This window comes from Podarcis cretensis, assembly GCF_951804945.1.
Source record: "Podarcis cretensis genome assembly, chromosome: 10".
Taxonomy (NCBI): Eukaryota; Metazoa; Chordata; class Lepidosauria; order Squamata; family Lacertidae; genus Podarcis; species Podarcis cretensis.
The window spans coordinates 17,831,366-17,847,451 of NC_137179.1; the positions used below are offsets into that span (position 1 = coordinate 17,831,366).

The window sequence follows — 16,086 nt, forward strand, 5'->3', positions numbered from 1 at the left end:
CCCAATTTATGGATCAACATGGTGAACTCAGTCCAGTACTCACGGACGGAGATCGGTTCCCCTGTTTGCACGCCATTAACTGTCTGCGCACCACTCCCTGCTCAATCTCGCTGGAAAACATCAGATCCATGGCGCAAAAAAACTTTCTCGAGCCCTTTAGGGCGTCATTATTCGCTGCCATCAGGGGCCTCACCCAGTCTTTCGCCCCCCCCTCGAGATGCCCAATGACATACGCTACCCTCGATTCCTCATCGGGAAAGTCATCAAACTGGAGATTGAGGGCGTATTGCATCTCTGTGCTAAAGGCTTGATAGTTTCTGGGATCACCCCCAAACTTTTGTACCAATCCTGGCACCTTCCTGGCGAGTGGGGTGGTCTTTCCCTTTTCTGCATCCTGAGCCCGCCTCTCCTCGAGCCTCGCCGTTTGCAGCGCTAGCTGGACTTCCAACACCCGGTACCTTTCTTCCAGGCTTGGACCCGCTCCAGCTCCTCCTGCGTCACCGGCTCCGGTTGGGTTGCTCATGATGCCTCTCCTTGCACAAGCGGCTTTCAGGGACTGTCGGATTGCTGTGATGGGATGATGAGCTGCTTGTGCGTAAAGCTTAGTCCCTCAGAGTTTGGCCTGGTTATCAAAGCTCTGTCTATAGCGGAGCCCCTTAAACATGACTCCCTCAATCGCTGGCAGAATCCGACAGTGGGCGTTTGCGGAATCTCTTCCAACATAAAAGCTCCTTAACGGAAACGCGTCTTCGGGATTCTCGGCGCGACAGTTTCCAGCGAGGGGTGGGTGTCCCTATAGGAGGTCCTGAAACTTCCCCACTGTTTTCGCTGGAAGTCTCTCTGAGCCATCCCTCCGACTCACTTTCCCTTGGAGCTCCTTCTCTCCCCCTGCTGGTTCCCTCCTCTGCTGCCAAGTCTCTCCTAGCCTCCGTGAGCCCTTCCACCACCTGCCCTTCCGATGGCAGTTCCCTGACAGATATCTAAGGAACACTGGCTTTTGCCAGACTACACCAGCCCAAATCACACACTACATCTGAAGAATCAGGTTCACAATTCGATAGTACTCTTAAATTAATATTGCCTTGCTCCCCTATGACTTTGTCAAAAAATCAAAGCGGATGCCAAAATGAATGAGTGTTTTGAGAGGCAAATGAAACAATGGGGGGAGGGGGGAAACTGGCTGTAAGGTGGATGTAATCAGTGCTGTATACAAACATTAGTACAGTGGAACCTCGGTTGTCAAACATAATCCGTTCCAGAAGAGTGTTTGACTTCCAAAACATGTGACAACTGAGGCTCAATGAGCTGTCGGAGAATTCAATTGAAAAAATAGAGAAACGAGCCTTGGCAGCCATTCGACTTCCGAGGTGCGTTCGAAAACGGAAGCATTCACTTCCAGGTTTTTGGTGTTTGGCTTCTGAAATGTTCGGCAGCTGAGATGTTTGAAAACTGAGGTTTGACTATTTGTAAAAGGTTAGAGAGTGAAAATATATTTTATCTACTACTACTTATCAAACCTTTATTAGGCATTATGCAGGTAAAACCATAAAAGGAAAATAACATATAAAAGCCTTGAGATATATATAAAAAGGCAGGAGTTGGCTACATACAAATATAAATATATACATATAGAATCAGTGGTTTTCCTTGTTAACCTGCTCCTTGGAGGACTGCTGCCAAAAACTCGGCTACCCCCGCCGTTACCCTTTGGTCAGCGTCGGATAGGTAGAGTCCCTCACATTCAGCTTGCTGGGGTTCCAGACCACCCGAAAGGGGGGACAGCACGCGTTGACGGAGCGTACTGTACAATGGGCAATGAAAGAGGATATGCTCTACAGTGTCCGGGACATTCATTGAACATCTGCAGAATCTCTTGCTTCTGGGAATGTTTTGATATCTTCCCCAGACAAATGCTGAGGGAAAAACATTCAAACGGGCCAGCATAAAAGCCCTACGTTGGGCTGGGATTATTAATTTAGAGACGTAATTGGCTCTGCAATCTAAGATATTTAAATCGTAGAATCTGGGGGAGCAAATTTTGTTTACAGCTGCCATAATATTTTGTCTCTCGACATCCTTTAGTCTAGTTAGGATATTATGGAGAATATATTGCTCATTAGAATTGTACAGGAGCTCCAGCTCGATGCCTAAAGATTCAATTTTTTTTTCAAGGTGCTGATACCATCTTGATTTATAAGGGTCTTTGAGCAGATCAGCGAGCAGACTTGATGGAGGGCAGCGAAAATGGCAGCGTAACCAATACTTTATTGAGGTGGACCATGCCCAGTATTCCATTGTGTGTATGCCTATTTCTGCGCACATTGTTTCATATTTGATCATAAGAGGGAGTCCAAGAATACGTCTCAAAAAGCTGGAGTGAATCTTTTTTATATCACTGTTATATGCTTGGACCCATAGCGGGATACCATAGAATATCTGGGATTGCACTTTTGCTTGAAATATCTGATTGGCCGCAGGAATAAATTGATTACCTTTCTGATAATAAAAACGGGCAACTGCTGATGAGATGCACTTTGCCTGTTTTATGGCATTTGTGCGATGGGTTGCCCACCCTAAGTTGCTCTGGAATAAGATTCCCAGATATCTATGGATTTTCACTTGTTGGATTTCTTGCCCTCTTATTTTCCATTTCTCTAATTTCCAACCATTCGAGAAGACCAAAATTTTTGTCTTCTCATAATTTATAGAGAGTTTGTTACATTCGCAGTAAAGGATCAGTGAAGATATAAGACGTTTCAGACCCAAGCTCGTTAGTGATAGTAAGACAGCATCGTCTGCGTATAATAAGAGAGGAACTGGTTTCTGATTGAGTTTAGGGGCATGTGATTCTATTTTTTGAAGGTAATCTGGCAAGTCTGATAAAAATAAATTAAATAGAAAGGGGGCAAGAATACACCCTTGTTTTACCCCTTTCGAGTTTGGGATGTCTGAGGAGAGGTGACCTTTGGTGTTAAGTTTGACTTGACAGGTATTGGAAGAATGTAGATTTTGCATTAGAATCAATAAGCGCTGATCAATTTTTAATTCTGTGAGTTTCCTCCACAACTTTGGGCGGTCAATTGAGTCGAATGCACCACGAAAATCTACAAAAGCAGCGTATATCTTAGATTGCCTTTGGGATCTGTATTTTTCAACCAGATGCATAAGTGTAAGACAGTGGTCTAGAGTAGAGCAACCTTTGGAGAAACCTATTTGTTCTTTCCCTGGTAAATTTAGATTTTTCATCCAGGTAAGAAGTTTAGATAAGAGGTGCTTAGCGTAGATTTTCCCTATCACTGATAGTAGGCTTATCGGTCTATAATTCCTTGGTTCTTTTGGGTCGCCATTTTTAAAGATTGGAATAATTATTGATCTTAACCATATCTCAGGTATGGTCCCATATTTATCTATAAGAGTAAACAATTGAGCTAAGGGTTCTGCCCACCAATCTATATAGGTCTTAAATAGTTCTATTGGTAGACCGTCTGGCCCAGGAGATTTCCCCGATTTGAAGTTTTTAACTATCTCTCTAATTTCCTCTTCCTCTACCCTTGGCCACTCCTGGAGTTTATTAATTTTATTTTTAATGGTTTCATTTCCTTTAAGTTCACCGTGTAGATTGTTAAATACAGATGTAAAGTGTTGGGACCATTTGGATTCTGCAATTGGTGGCAGAGTTAGTTGATTTTCGGCTTTCAGTCCTCCGTACACTAGGCTCCAGAACGCTTTGTTGTTTTTACTCTGAATTGAGTCGAATAATTGTAGCCATTTTTGGGTTGCGTATTTCTGTTTCTTTTCGGCCAGAATATAATGGTATTTTCTTTTTTCATCAAGATAAGAGGGCTCTAGTTTAGTGCGATTATTTTTAAATGTTTGGCGCAGTTTTCTTTTTAGCTGGAAACATTCATCATCAAACCAAGGGCTAGCGCTATATTTAAGTTCCCAAACTTTAGGTGGAGTACTAAGCTCTACAAGCATTTGGAAGATTTCATTATAAATTTTAGGAATATCACAGTAGGAATTAGTGGTCTTTAAGTTGAATAATACTTGTTTTCTCAGGTTAGCTGTAAGTTTATGCCCCACTTCTGCACTCATTTCCTGGGACCATTTTAATTGGGTCATTTGTTTGTATTGAGAAGGTTCTATGATATTGTGCTTAGTTATTTTGGTTTCGTCCTTTAAGCTAATAGACAGCAATAATGGCTGATGATCGCTTTCAGTGCGCGTTCCAATTTTGAGGTCCATGATCGAATTTATAATATTATAAGGGACAAGAATATAGTCGATGACACTGCATCCTCGGGGGGAGAAGTATGTAAACTCCCCGCTTCTATCGCCATTTGTTGAACCGTTCACAATCTGCAAATTAAAGTTGTTACATAATTCAAGTAGGCGTAAGCCTTCGTTGTTAACAACCCTGTCTCTGGAGAATCGTCCTATTTTCAGGGCATGTGCGATATCATTATCAGTATTCCAATTTAGTTTGCTACATAGTTGTTCATTGTTGGTTCCCACTCTGGCATTAAAATCACCTGCTATTATCAGTGAGGCATTTGGGTATTTATCGGACAGATTTTCTATATAAAAGGTTAGTTGTGACCAATTTTCACTACTGATGTTGTTTTTGGTTGGGGGGATATAGACATTTACAAGTAGCAAAGAGTCTTTTTTTTGGGTTAAAAGTAGAGCTTGTGCAAGTGGTAAACATATTTCTAGTTGCTTGATTTCAAACCCTAAGTTGTCTTTAATCATACAACAGAACCCTGCTTTCGGCCGGCCCTTCGTGTTTGTTTTCAATGCGGGTTTCGTATAGGAGATGAATCCGTTAATTTTAATATCTCTAGTTGACCATGTTTCTTGTAGGAGTATTAGTTCAAAATCCTTAAAGAAGTTCATTAGGTCTGGGTCTCCGTCTTTGTTTCCCCACCCTGCGATATTCCAGGACAACAGGCGTAGGATCCGTTTTTGAGTTGGTGGCTGGTTGACAGCATTTAGTCATTCTAGTTCTGTCATTAAGTCCAGCGAGGAATTTTTTCTTGTGCAGATACAGCCATTTGTCGCTGCTTTCGGTGGGGGACGTAATGGTGGATCTTTTAGATTCTTTTTTAAAGTGCGGGAAATTAGAATTTCCTCCCTTTCTTGATTTTCTTCCTTAACTGTTCCTTGTTCCTGAGAGATTTCTGTGGTTGGTGGGCTATTATGGACAGTAGGACTGTTTTTAGTCTCTACTTCCATTTCTTTGGCCTCATTAGGTGTTGAGCTCGGTGTGTCAGGTCTGTTGGAGGTCATCTTTTGTTCGGCAAAGTTAGAGTCCTTTGTGGTACTTAAATAAGGGGTACCTATTTCGTTTGGAGCTAGTATTTGATATCTCAGCCAGGAGTTTGTAGTCTCATTACTGGAGTTTTTCCTTGCCGTTTCATATTCTAAAGGCGGCTGGATTTGTAGCTCTGCATCTATACATTTGAAAGTTCCATTTGCAGCTCTCTTTTTGACTATGCATTTTGGGGAAAAGGCTGGCAAGTGTAAAGTTTGATTGTGTATTGTATCTACTGCATTTTGTTGACCTTGTCGGTGAATTTCGGTCAATCTGGCCTGTAGTTTCGTCAATTTACTGAGTATGTTTATTTGTTCTTTATCTGGTAGCTTGGCAAAATTACTCAGCAGATCTTCTTCTTCTGGGACTGTCCAGTCTATTGTGTCAAGGGCGAGGTTGTTATTTGATGCTACAGTCGCATGGTTTGGGAGCTTGGATTTTTCTTGCGTAATTTTCCGGGTAGCTGACTGCGGTTTCTCCCATCTACTGGGTTCTTCCACGGGGGTAGGGGAGATGTCGGCTTCTGGTGGAATGGCCTTGTTCATCTTATTCTGTCTTTTAGATGCAAACAATGGTCTGGGTGATATATCTTCAAAATGTCGGCGCGGAAAAATTCCTTTCTGGGCTAAATGAGCCTTTACCCTTAAGATTTTAGTTGGGATTCTATGACTACCAAATCTTAGTAGTACTTTTTTGGAATATCCGTCGTTAGTGAGCCTCTTGACTGCTTTTAAGTCAATGCTTCCGCCCTCAGAACCAAGGAGCAGATTTAGATGGTGTCTGGCCCAGAAAGATGACTCCCAGTAAGGTAGGGGTCCTCTATATGGAAAAATGTGGAGAACAATCTCACATGGCCTCAGTATCAGGTTGATTGAGTGAGGGGGGCTTCCTCTGATTTTTGACTGATTTAGAGGTATAAATTTGTATTTGTTCTGTTTATTTCCAGGGGTTGTTAAGGATGGCAAAAAAGGAGTGAGTTGCCTCCTTTCATCTGGGTTATCCAGCTTCTTGGAGATGTTTTGTAATTGTTCAAAGATTTTTTGAACTGTTTGAGCAGTCAATAGGCAGCATTCCTCCAGCAGCTCCACCTTTCTATCAATTAGTGCTTGTGCCTCGGTTATGGGAGTAGTAGCCTTGTCCTCATTTACTCCTAGGGATATCTCTTCAATTGTCTTTCCATGTAAGGAGTTGAGGAAGGTTTTGGGAGGAGATACGTGCTGTTTTTGAGGTAGCAGGTAATTATCTAGATTACTCTGTTTAAAACCAGAGGGCTCTGTGTCAGTTTCTATATCAAGGCACCTGGGTCTTTTGCCTCTTCTCATTACTAGATTCTTAAATCAATGAGATCAGACTTCTAAATAGAATGATAAAGTGCTAAAGTTCTCTGGTCACAATCTCGTTCAATTCTCATTCGGTCCTAGCTGGACTGCTGCGAGGTAAGTAACGAGTAACTGGGAGGGAGTGCCTTAGTGCTCGAGAGGGAATGTCTGAGAGCCTTCGTTAAAACTTCTTTAACTTCATTAAGTCCCGGCACCGAGGAGGATAAGATAAGATAAAATGTTCAAACGCACAGCGAAATAATGAAAGGAAATAGAATCCAAAAGGGAGGAGAGCCGGCAACATTTAGTTAAAAGATCTCTTTGAGCTCCGATAAGAGCGTCTTACCTCGGCGCCATCTTGAAACATTCCCTTTTTCTTCCTTCCCTTTTTTACTGCTGGCGATATATTTTATCAAATTGAAGATGCAGAAAATCAACACTTGAACATTGAATTGGCAATGTTATAGTTACCTCAGAGAAACCTACTTATGTTTCAATTGCAGCCATTTCTTTGTGGCGCTGACTAGGGCAAACCTACTGTTCAAGCTGTTTCCCCCCACTGAATCTAAAATGCCCTGAAAATTTTATTACAGGGTAGAATGCAAATACCAACAAGACATAAACGATAACTGTGAGGCAGCAGGTAAGCAACAAGCTCTCTGTGCTGCTTCTGTTTGTTGACAGTTAATGGTAGAAGTTCTTCCAGCCTCAAAAAATACACATAGATCTCCTACACACAGAACCTGGGGACACAACTCAGAGAAAAAGAGAAAAGAGAGAGGGTAGGCAATGACTTTATTCTGCTGGCTCATTTGTTTATAAACTGGCAGGCAAGCATATGTTACCATAAACCTCGTAAGTTCTAAACCTTAATTAAAATATTGCACAGAATGATATAAAAAGTGAACCAACTGACAATTAAAGAGCAAATAGATGCAAGTTATTTGGGGGGAATACTGAAATGATCCTAACATTTATATAGGAATCAGATTCCATTGTAAAAGTTATAATATCAAGAGTTTTCACACAGAAGTAATAGATCAATTATATAGTAGTGTACAGTGGTACCTCGGGTTACATACGCTTCAGGTTACATACGCTTCAGGTTACATACGCTTCAGGTTACAGACTCCACTAACCCAGAAATAGTACCTCGGGTTAAGAACTTTGCTTCAAGATGAGAACAGAAATCATGCTCCGGTGGCGCGGCAGCAGCGGGAGGCCCCATTAGCTAAAGTGGTGCTTCAGGTTAAGAACAGTTTCAGCTTAAGAAAGGACCTCTGGAACAAATTAAGTACGTAACCAGAGGTACCACTGTATATAAAAAGCTAATAATTGGGACAAAGCTGGAAAAAGCTCTGGAAATTATTTTCCAGAGCAAAGTTGTAGCTAAAAATATGCTGAAGTTTAGTATTACTTGAAAATAAATTACTTGTATAATATATTTTCTATTGTTAAAAGCCAATTCTTGCTTTTACTGCAACCTACTTGATAAGTTAGGTGTGACCTGTGAACTTAACTACACTTATTTTGAGAATCAAAGACCAGTCTGAATGCGCATGAATTGTATCATACTAATCAGATTATTCAGAAAAGTTAAATACACTGAAATAAAAACAATATCATTTAATAAGTTTAAAACTTATGTAAAAACTGTGTTATTTCATTATTCTCCAGAGCATGTTGTGTTTTTGGTGTGTTATTTTATCATTTGACCAAAAAAACCAAAACCCCTCATGTGCATTCACATTTTTAAATATTAAAAATACATAATACCAACTTGTATACAACTGCATACAAGAGTAGAATGAAAGCATTACCTTGAGTTGGCAGAGAGAGCTGCTCCTGAGGCTTTTCTTGTGACAAGAGACCCAAATAGCTGAGGACAACATATTTTGTTTCATAGTGAAAACCTACAGGCACAGTAGTAGAAGATGCCATTTGGTTGGCTTCCAATGCCCCACAGGATTATGAGCTATGTAATTTTCTTTGTTTAAGATCTGAAAAATGAAGAATCAAAATGAAAAAAACATAATTAGAATCATATCCAGATTACGTACACACATGCAAGACAAACAAAATACAAAATGCAATTGTGCTAGAACTTATCAGCACCGGCCAGACAGAGCATCATTTGAGAGGCTACAAAGGTGGCAGGTTAAATTCGTATCTCTTCCTCCCACTGAAAGTAGCCCATTGGCAAGTTGCTTTTCAAACATCCCTATGATATGTCAAACAACAGTAACACAAACTACGGAAACACATAGCAGGTGAAAGAAGAGAGAAAGAAGAGGAAGATCCAGAATACTGCTACATAACTGTACTGTATTCAAAATTACCAAGGTTCAGAAAGAATCATATCAGTAGTTTTTTTGAAAGTTTATGCACATTTCTGCAGGTTTATTTGATCATAGCAGAACTGAATTAATTCTGGTTGAATTCCCACAATGTCCTTAATTCAGTGACACTACTTTGGACTCACTGAGGGAAATTTAAATAGTAGCTCCCAGACCGTTTTTTAAAGAGATGTTTCAGAATTCAATGACAAATTAAAAAGTGACTTCCCTCTTTTGTCATGTCAAATGCTCTTCAGAGACACTACTTGAAAACAATTGTTCAGATGCAGTCATCACTGCCATATCTTGTAGTGTAAAATCTAACAGATATAATTCATTCAGCCTCTCTATAAGTAAAAGGTAAAGCTGTTTATTGGGCAGCATCAGTTTCTAACATTTAGAATTAATTCATTTTTGTAAGTAGAACACTACCACTTTTAGACAACTCAGGAAGCCTCACCTCTTTTCATATTATTTAGTATACCTGGAATCCTTTGCAGGCTATTTCCCATGCCTGAAGCCCTTGCTGCGTAATTTTTTTAATAGCTATGAATCATGTTAAAAATAGCAAGGCAAGATTTGAAAAAAACAATATTATTGTAGTTATGAAACAAATGTAACACCTTTTGTGGCAAAATGCTATCAATTCCTACTGTATGCACCACTATACAGTGCTACCTTGGGTTACATATGCTTCAGGTTACAGACTCCGCTAACCCAGAAATAGTACCTCAGGTTAAGAATTTGTTTCAGGGTGAGAACTGAAATCGTGTGGCAGCAGCGGGAGGCCCCATTAGCTAAAGTGGTGCTTCAGGTTAAGAACAGTTTCAGGTTAAGAACGGACCTCCGGAACGAATTAAGTTCTTAACCCGAGGTACCACTGTAATACTACTTCTGGGATGGAAGAACAGAATTACAGTAGATGTGGCGATGGGACTTGCCAATAGGCTACTTTCAGTGGGAGGAGGAAATAAGAATGTAGTCTGCCACCTATGTGCCCTCTCAAATGTTGCTCTGGCCAGGGCTGATAAGAAAACGGAAATGTAGTAAAACACAGTCAGTGTATGTTCTGCAAAGTGCAAGAGAAAACTATAATGTTCAAAACAAGTTCATATACCCTTGAATTGGAAGAAGCAAGCAGCTAAAATGTGTTTCTGGTACCTAAGAATTTGCAAAAGCCACAATAGGGTAGTATCTGAAATAGAATCAACTAAAATGTAATGAAGTAGTGACACCTCTGACATTTTAAATCCAAATAAAGATATTTTTCAACTGTGGCTTTTGGATTTCTGCTAAAAGATCAACAGGTATCTATTCTTTTAAGAAGAATTTGCATTATATGTTCAGCCCTGACCTTAGACAAAGCAATTAAGATTGCTACCTCCCCATTTCAACCATGGAATCCATTCCGAGACATTGAAGTTAACTAAGTAAAATTTACAATATATAAGTGAATTTATGCGCAGCATCTCCTTGCACACCACATCAAACACTAAAATCTTTCATTATCCACTTGACTTTGAGCTGCTTGGAAAAATCGAGTCAGTCAGATGGGTATCTCCAGATGCTTCGAGTGATCCTAATCCACAAATGGATTACATATCAATTATACAGAAAAGCAATGGTTAACAATGAATAAACAATTATAATCCTCTTATAAAAAGGGCTTTGCTATGTTTGCACTTACCACAAAAATATTTCAACCCCAAAGGAGGAACCATGTTAGTTTGTGATAGCAAAAGCAACTAAGAGTCTTGTGGCATCTTAAAGACTAGCAAATTTATGAAGGCATAAGCTTTCATAGGCTACAGTTCACTCCATCGGATACATGGAATGTTTTTCCAAGTTGGCAGGTATAATAAACATGGGGGTACTTGCTAACTTGGGATAGCATTCCATGCATCTGATGAAGTGGACTGTAGCTCCCAAAAGTTTATACCATAAACAAGTTTGTTGGTCTTTAAAGAGCCACAAGACTTTATTATTTCATAAGAATTAAATCTGCCATGCAGCTCATTGAATAATCTTCAGCCAGTCTGTCTCTCAGACTGACCTACTGCAGAGGGTTGTTGTATGGATTAAAAAAAGAGAACCATGTATGCCACTTAGGCTCCTTGGAAGAAAGGTGGAACACAAATGTAATTTTTTTTTTTTAATAAATATGTAATGTGCAATTGCTTCAAAACTGTGATACTCTTAAGACTGTTTACATTTCACCATATAATTTTGTAGATGTATAATTTGATTCAATTGGAGTCAAGCACTGCTACTTACACTTTTAATGCTTTTTTATTGTCTAGAATATGAAGGCTTACCAGAGACCCTGAAGCATTATGCAAGACTTCAGTGTCCTAAGACACAGCTTTGAAGTCTATTCTGTTTTACAATTAGGCAGAATATAAATCATCCAAATCATTCACCATAATTTTAAAAAGTCACAATAACAAACTTAGTTTGCAACAAGTTGCCCCCTTTTGTGTACCTGTCACTGACATGGTTCACAATCCCGGGTTCAATCCTCAATTCCAGGTGGGGCAGGGAGTGACCCCAGTCTGAAATCTGGAAAAGCTTCTGCTAGTTAATGTAGACAATAGCAAACTTGAAGGCTCAATGGTCTGACTCAGTATAAGGCAGTTTCCTACATTCCTAATATGAAAAAGCAGTGTTCTCAAAGTGTGTTTGATACCTGGGATGCCTGGGATAGCTAAATTGGTAGAGCACGAGACTCTTAATCTCAGGGTTGTGGGTTTGATCCCCCGTTGGGCAAAAGATTCCTTCACTGCAGAGAGTTGGACTACATGACCCTCATGGTCCCTTCCAACTCTACAATTCTCTGGTGCAAAGAAACAAACCATAAGCCTGGATTTAGATGACAAGCCAGATCATGCCTTGTTTCCTCTGTCAGCGTGGCAGCAGCAGGAGCAGGGAAGGAACAAAGCTCTTGCTACTTCAGTAGCATGTGCTATCATACTGCTCTTCCACATTCAATAACAGCAGTTAAACTATGGTTTAGTCTGATGTGCAAAGAAGGCCAGTTCTCATCCATTTGAGTCTTCTAATCCACAACTAAACCACATGATAGCTATAGCCTTGTGGCTTAACATGATTTGCACACTTGACATTAGATTACAAAATTAGTTTGGTTAGGTGAGCTTTGAGCTTGTTGGGAATTTTCCACAAGGATATGTATATATTGAAAACACCTATTTCAAAAACAACTTGTCTGCATTGCTTATCTAACCCCCCCCCCCCCCCCCCGTGCAGTTCACCTTCCAAATTTTATTTCATTTTAAAGTTTTACATCTGTACATTAGATACCAGGGGAAAATTATAGGCAGAAGTCTGTAAAATACTATCCTTGTTTACTGGCAGCATTGCAGTAACTGACATTCAAGAATTAACTCATTTATCTATGAACATCTGGTTCTGTGGAATTTTGAAAACTGAAGTGTATCTATCATAGTTACACCATTTTCTCAAAAGACTGAAACAGTGGGGTGGTGTAGGAATGGGGAATCAGGAACATCCTTTCAGGGTGGGGTGGTAGAACAAAAGCCTTAGTACTTTATCTGAGCTGTGGTTTTAGTTTAACTTTATACTGCCACAATAAACAAGAGATGCTTTCAATGGATTTAACTGAATTATCTCCCACGAAGGTTTCATGTTTTCCATACTTTGAACTCTCCTTTCCATACATCTAACCCACATCAATTCAATAATGTATCCATATGCCGTGAAAGTACATTTCTTAATATGAGCAATTAAAATGTTAAAGAGTAAAAGTCATATTTTCAAAGTCTCCTAACAAATGCAAAGTAAGCAGAAAGACTGAGCAAACCTCTGAGAACAATACTCTCAAGATAACTACAGTGATGAGCAATGTTAGAAGCACACCTAGCTAGGTATGTGTGGTGGTTTTTTTTTAAAAAAATCAAAGCAAGATGTTGATCAAGAATATCCATCCAAAAGAAATGTGTCACAACAGTACATATAAGCAAACATACCAATGAAAGATTATATCACTTTTCAGAAAGTTTCAGCAAGTGCAGACAACTCTGGAGTTCTAAGCAGGTACTGTACTGTACTTCTGAATGTGAAGGTTTGCCAGCTCACAAACAATAGCAGTAGACACTACATAGGGCCAGGGTTTAAGAACAGCCTTCTCTTGTAAGGATAAATTTGAAAGAGCACCAAGCATCAGTGCTGCCTTCCCCCCTCCCATCATCACACTCATGCGAAGAACGCCATTCTTACCAACTGTTGAGGAAATGCAGCTGTAAAGCAGGGAGATGCTAACGAGAAGAAAAAGCAGCACAAGTGCACGCAAGCACGAGCACGTTCACACACTCCTCCTCCTCCTCCAGCAGCAGCAGCAGCAGCAATCAGCAGCAGCTCTCTCTGGGAGCAGAAGAGATCTGGCAGCTGACAGGGCACACCATTGTCAACAACGCTGACCCTGCTCAGTCCCCGGGAGGAGGGGCTTGTCCTTCAACCGCTTCAAACACAGGGGAGATAACTAGGATTTTACGCCACGCATTGGGGGGGGCGCTCCTACTGACCGACAATAGCCAACCTACATTTAATAACTATTTAAAAGAGGAGGGTGGGGAGAGGGCTGGCACTGCATTCCCTGACCACCTTATTAAAAACTCGAGAACGACGGGGAAAGAACATGGGGAGAAGCAACCCACACCACACACACAACATGCAACACTCCCCCCACCTCAGCCGGTCCCCCCTTTCCTTGAGAGGAGGAGGGGGAATTAGTTTGCCCTTCAAAACAGAAACCGCCCGAAGGCGCAAGTGCCGGGAAAAGTCCCGCCTTTCACGCACGTGAACCGTGGATAAGGGACGCGGGTGAGGAGGCGAGAGGCCATGAGGGAAACACCAGCCTCAAAGTAGGGGGGGTGGGGAGCCTATGAAGCAGACTCTACACAGGACGAGGGTGGGGTGGGCAGAAACCACCACAGTGAATATTTTGTGTGTGTTTTAAAGGAGAAGCCAGGCGGCGGTAGGGAAGGGGTAGAAGAAGCGACCGCCTCCCCACCCACCCACCTCATAAGGGGCTGCCGCCAACCGCCCGGAGCGCGCGCCCAAAGCAGGTCGCCCAACCGCCCACACGGTGACCTCGCGCGCGAGGAGACTGAGGCGCTCGGCTCTTTCCCCCTCCGCCCCGCCCCTCCGGAGTGCGTTTTTGTTTTGCTTACCCGAGTCTCACGAGGACGGCGGGGAAGAGCGCTGGGTCAAAGCCAAGAGGAATATGTCCGGGCCGCGGGGCCGCGTTAGGATATATACATGCACGCGCTTGGAAGGAGGTTTATATATGTATATATGCGTGTTTGTGCATATGTAGGTATATGCGTGCGTGTGTGTGCGCGCGCGCAACGCTTTTCCAGTCAGCCCTTAAATGAAAGCCTCCATCGCCGCCATGATAGAGGAGGGCAAAAAAAAAAAAAAAAGGGGGCGGCTGTCGGAGGCCTGCCTCAAACGCTGCGGGCGTCGTGACGCCATCGCGACGGAACGACGCCTGTGCGTGCTCGTTCGCTCCCAGCTCGGTCACCTGTGCGGTCGCCGAGGCCTTTGAGATAGGAAAAAGGGTAGAGCGGTACACAGCCTGGACTTCCGCTCACAAAGCGAACTGTAGCAAACTCAATACAGTATACGATTTTCACTGGCAGAAACGAGCTGATTTCATGCTTATAGGATCTACTTCAATAGAAACCGCCCACCCCTCAAGTCCACCTGCTGGAGCCAGGTGCAAATAGTGGCTGAGGCGGTGGCGCTGTGGGTTAAACCACAGAGCCTAGGGCTTGCCGATCAGGTCGGCAGTTTGAATCCCCGTGTTGTTTGGTCCCTGCTCCTGCCAACCTAGCAGTTCAAAAGCACACCAGTGCAAGTACATAAATAGGTACCACTCCGGTGGGAAGGTAAACGGCATTTCTGTGCGCTGCTCCGGTTCGCCAGAAGCGGCTTAGTCATGCTGGCACAATGACCTGGAAGCTCTATGCCGGCTCCCTCGGCCAGTAAAGAGAGATGAGCACCACAACCCCAGAGTCATCCGCAACTGGACCTAATGGTCAGGGGTCCCTTTACCTTTACCTAAGCTTTAGCATAATTTGGCCCAGCCTGTTTTCTTTGTGTTTAATTCCCTTCGGGCCTCATTGTTTACTTGTCTTTGTGCCTACACTGTTGATGGTTGCTAACCGAATATTGAACTAATTACTTTTTAATTAATAATAGGTCCACACATTCTGAAATTGACAGAGAGGCCTTGCACTTATCTCTCAGCATTAGTTTCTAATCAGTAACAGAATAATAACTAGTTATTTCAACAAGTAAAGGAGGCCATACTGATCCATAAGAAAACAGCCAAGATCCATGGTCAGACATTACTTTTGTTAGGACCACTCAAAACGTCACAAAACAGCAAGCAAGCTTCTGAATTTTGCATAAGTCTTCATTTGGATGGAGGCTGAGCAATAGGGTTTGGGAGAGCTACCTTGTTGCTGAAGCTACAAAGTCTACATCCACTCAGTCTTAAAATGTAGTGTGTGTAGGCGGAGATAGCAGACTTAATCCGATTAGGCTCGTAGACACTGCCAGTTTCACATTACAGCTTGAGCTGCTGTGACAAAGAAAAAGACACATTGACTGTTGTTGTTGTTTAGTCGTTTAGTCGTGTCCGACTCTTCGTGACCCCATGGACCAGAGAACGCCAGGCACTCCTGTCCTCCACTGCCCCCCGCAGCTTGGTCAGACTCATGCTGGTAACCTCGAAAACACTATCCAACCATCTCGTCCTCTGTCGCCCCCTTCTCCTTGTGCCCTCCATCTTTCCCAACATCAGGGTCTTCTCCAGGGAGTCTTCTCTTCTCATGAGGTGGCCAAAGTACTGGAGCCTCAGCTTCACAATCTGTCCTTCCAGTGAGCACTCAGGGCTGATTTCCTTCAGAATGGAGAGGTTTGAAGGAAATCAGCCCTGAGTGCTCACTGGAAGGACAGATTGTGAAGCTGAGGCTCCAGTACTTTGGCCACCTCATGAGAAGAGAAGACTCCCTGGAGAAGACCCTGATGTTGGGAAAGATGGAGGTCACAAGGAGAAGGGGGCGACAGACAT

At 42.2% G+C, this 16,086-nt stretch overlaps 1 protein-coding gene across 4 annotated transcripts in view; it reads right to left on the bottom strand.

The window, feature by feature from the left end:
• BCL2L13 (BCL2 like 13) overlaps positions 1-14,422 on the bottom strand; it is a 45,961-nt gene extending 31,539 nt beyond the window's left edge. Inside the window, exons 1-2 of one of the 4 annotated variants that reach the window (XM_079992799.1) lie at positions 14,177-14,422; positions 8,454-8,633 (exon numbers count right to left, since the gene is read on the bottom strand). In XM_079992799.1, coding sequence (XP_079848925.1) covers positions 8,454-8,574 — 121 coding nt within the window. In that variant the 5' untranslated portion in view covers positions 8,575-8,633; positions 14,177-14,422. The other 3 variants (XM_079992800.1, XM_079992801.1, XM_079992802.1) reach the window with 3 other exon arrangements.
• Positions 14,423-16,086: the final 1,664 nt, after the last annotated feature.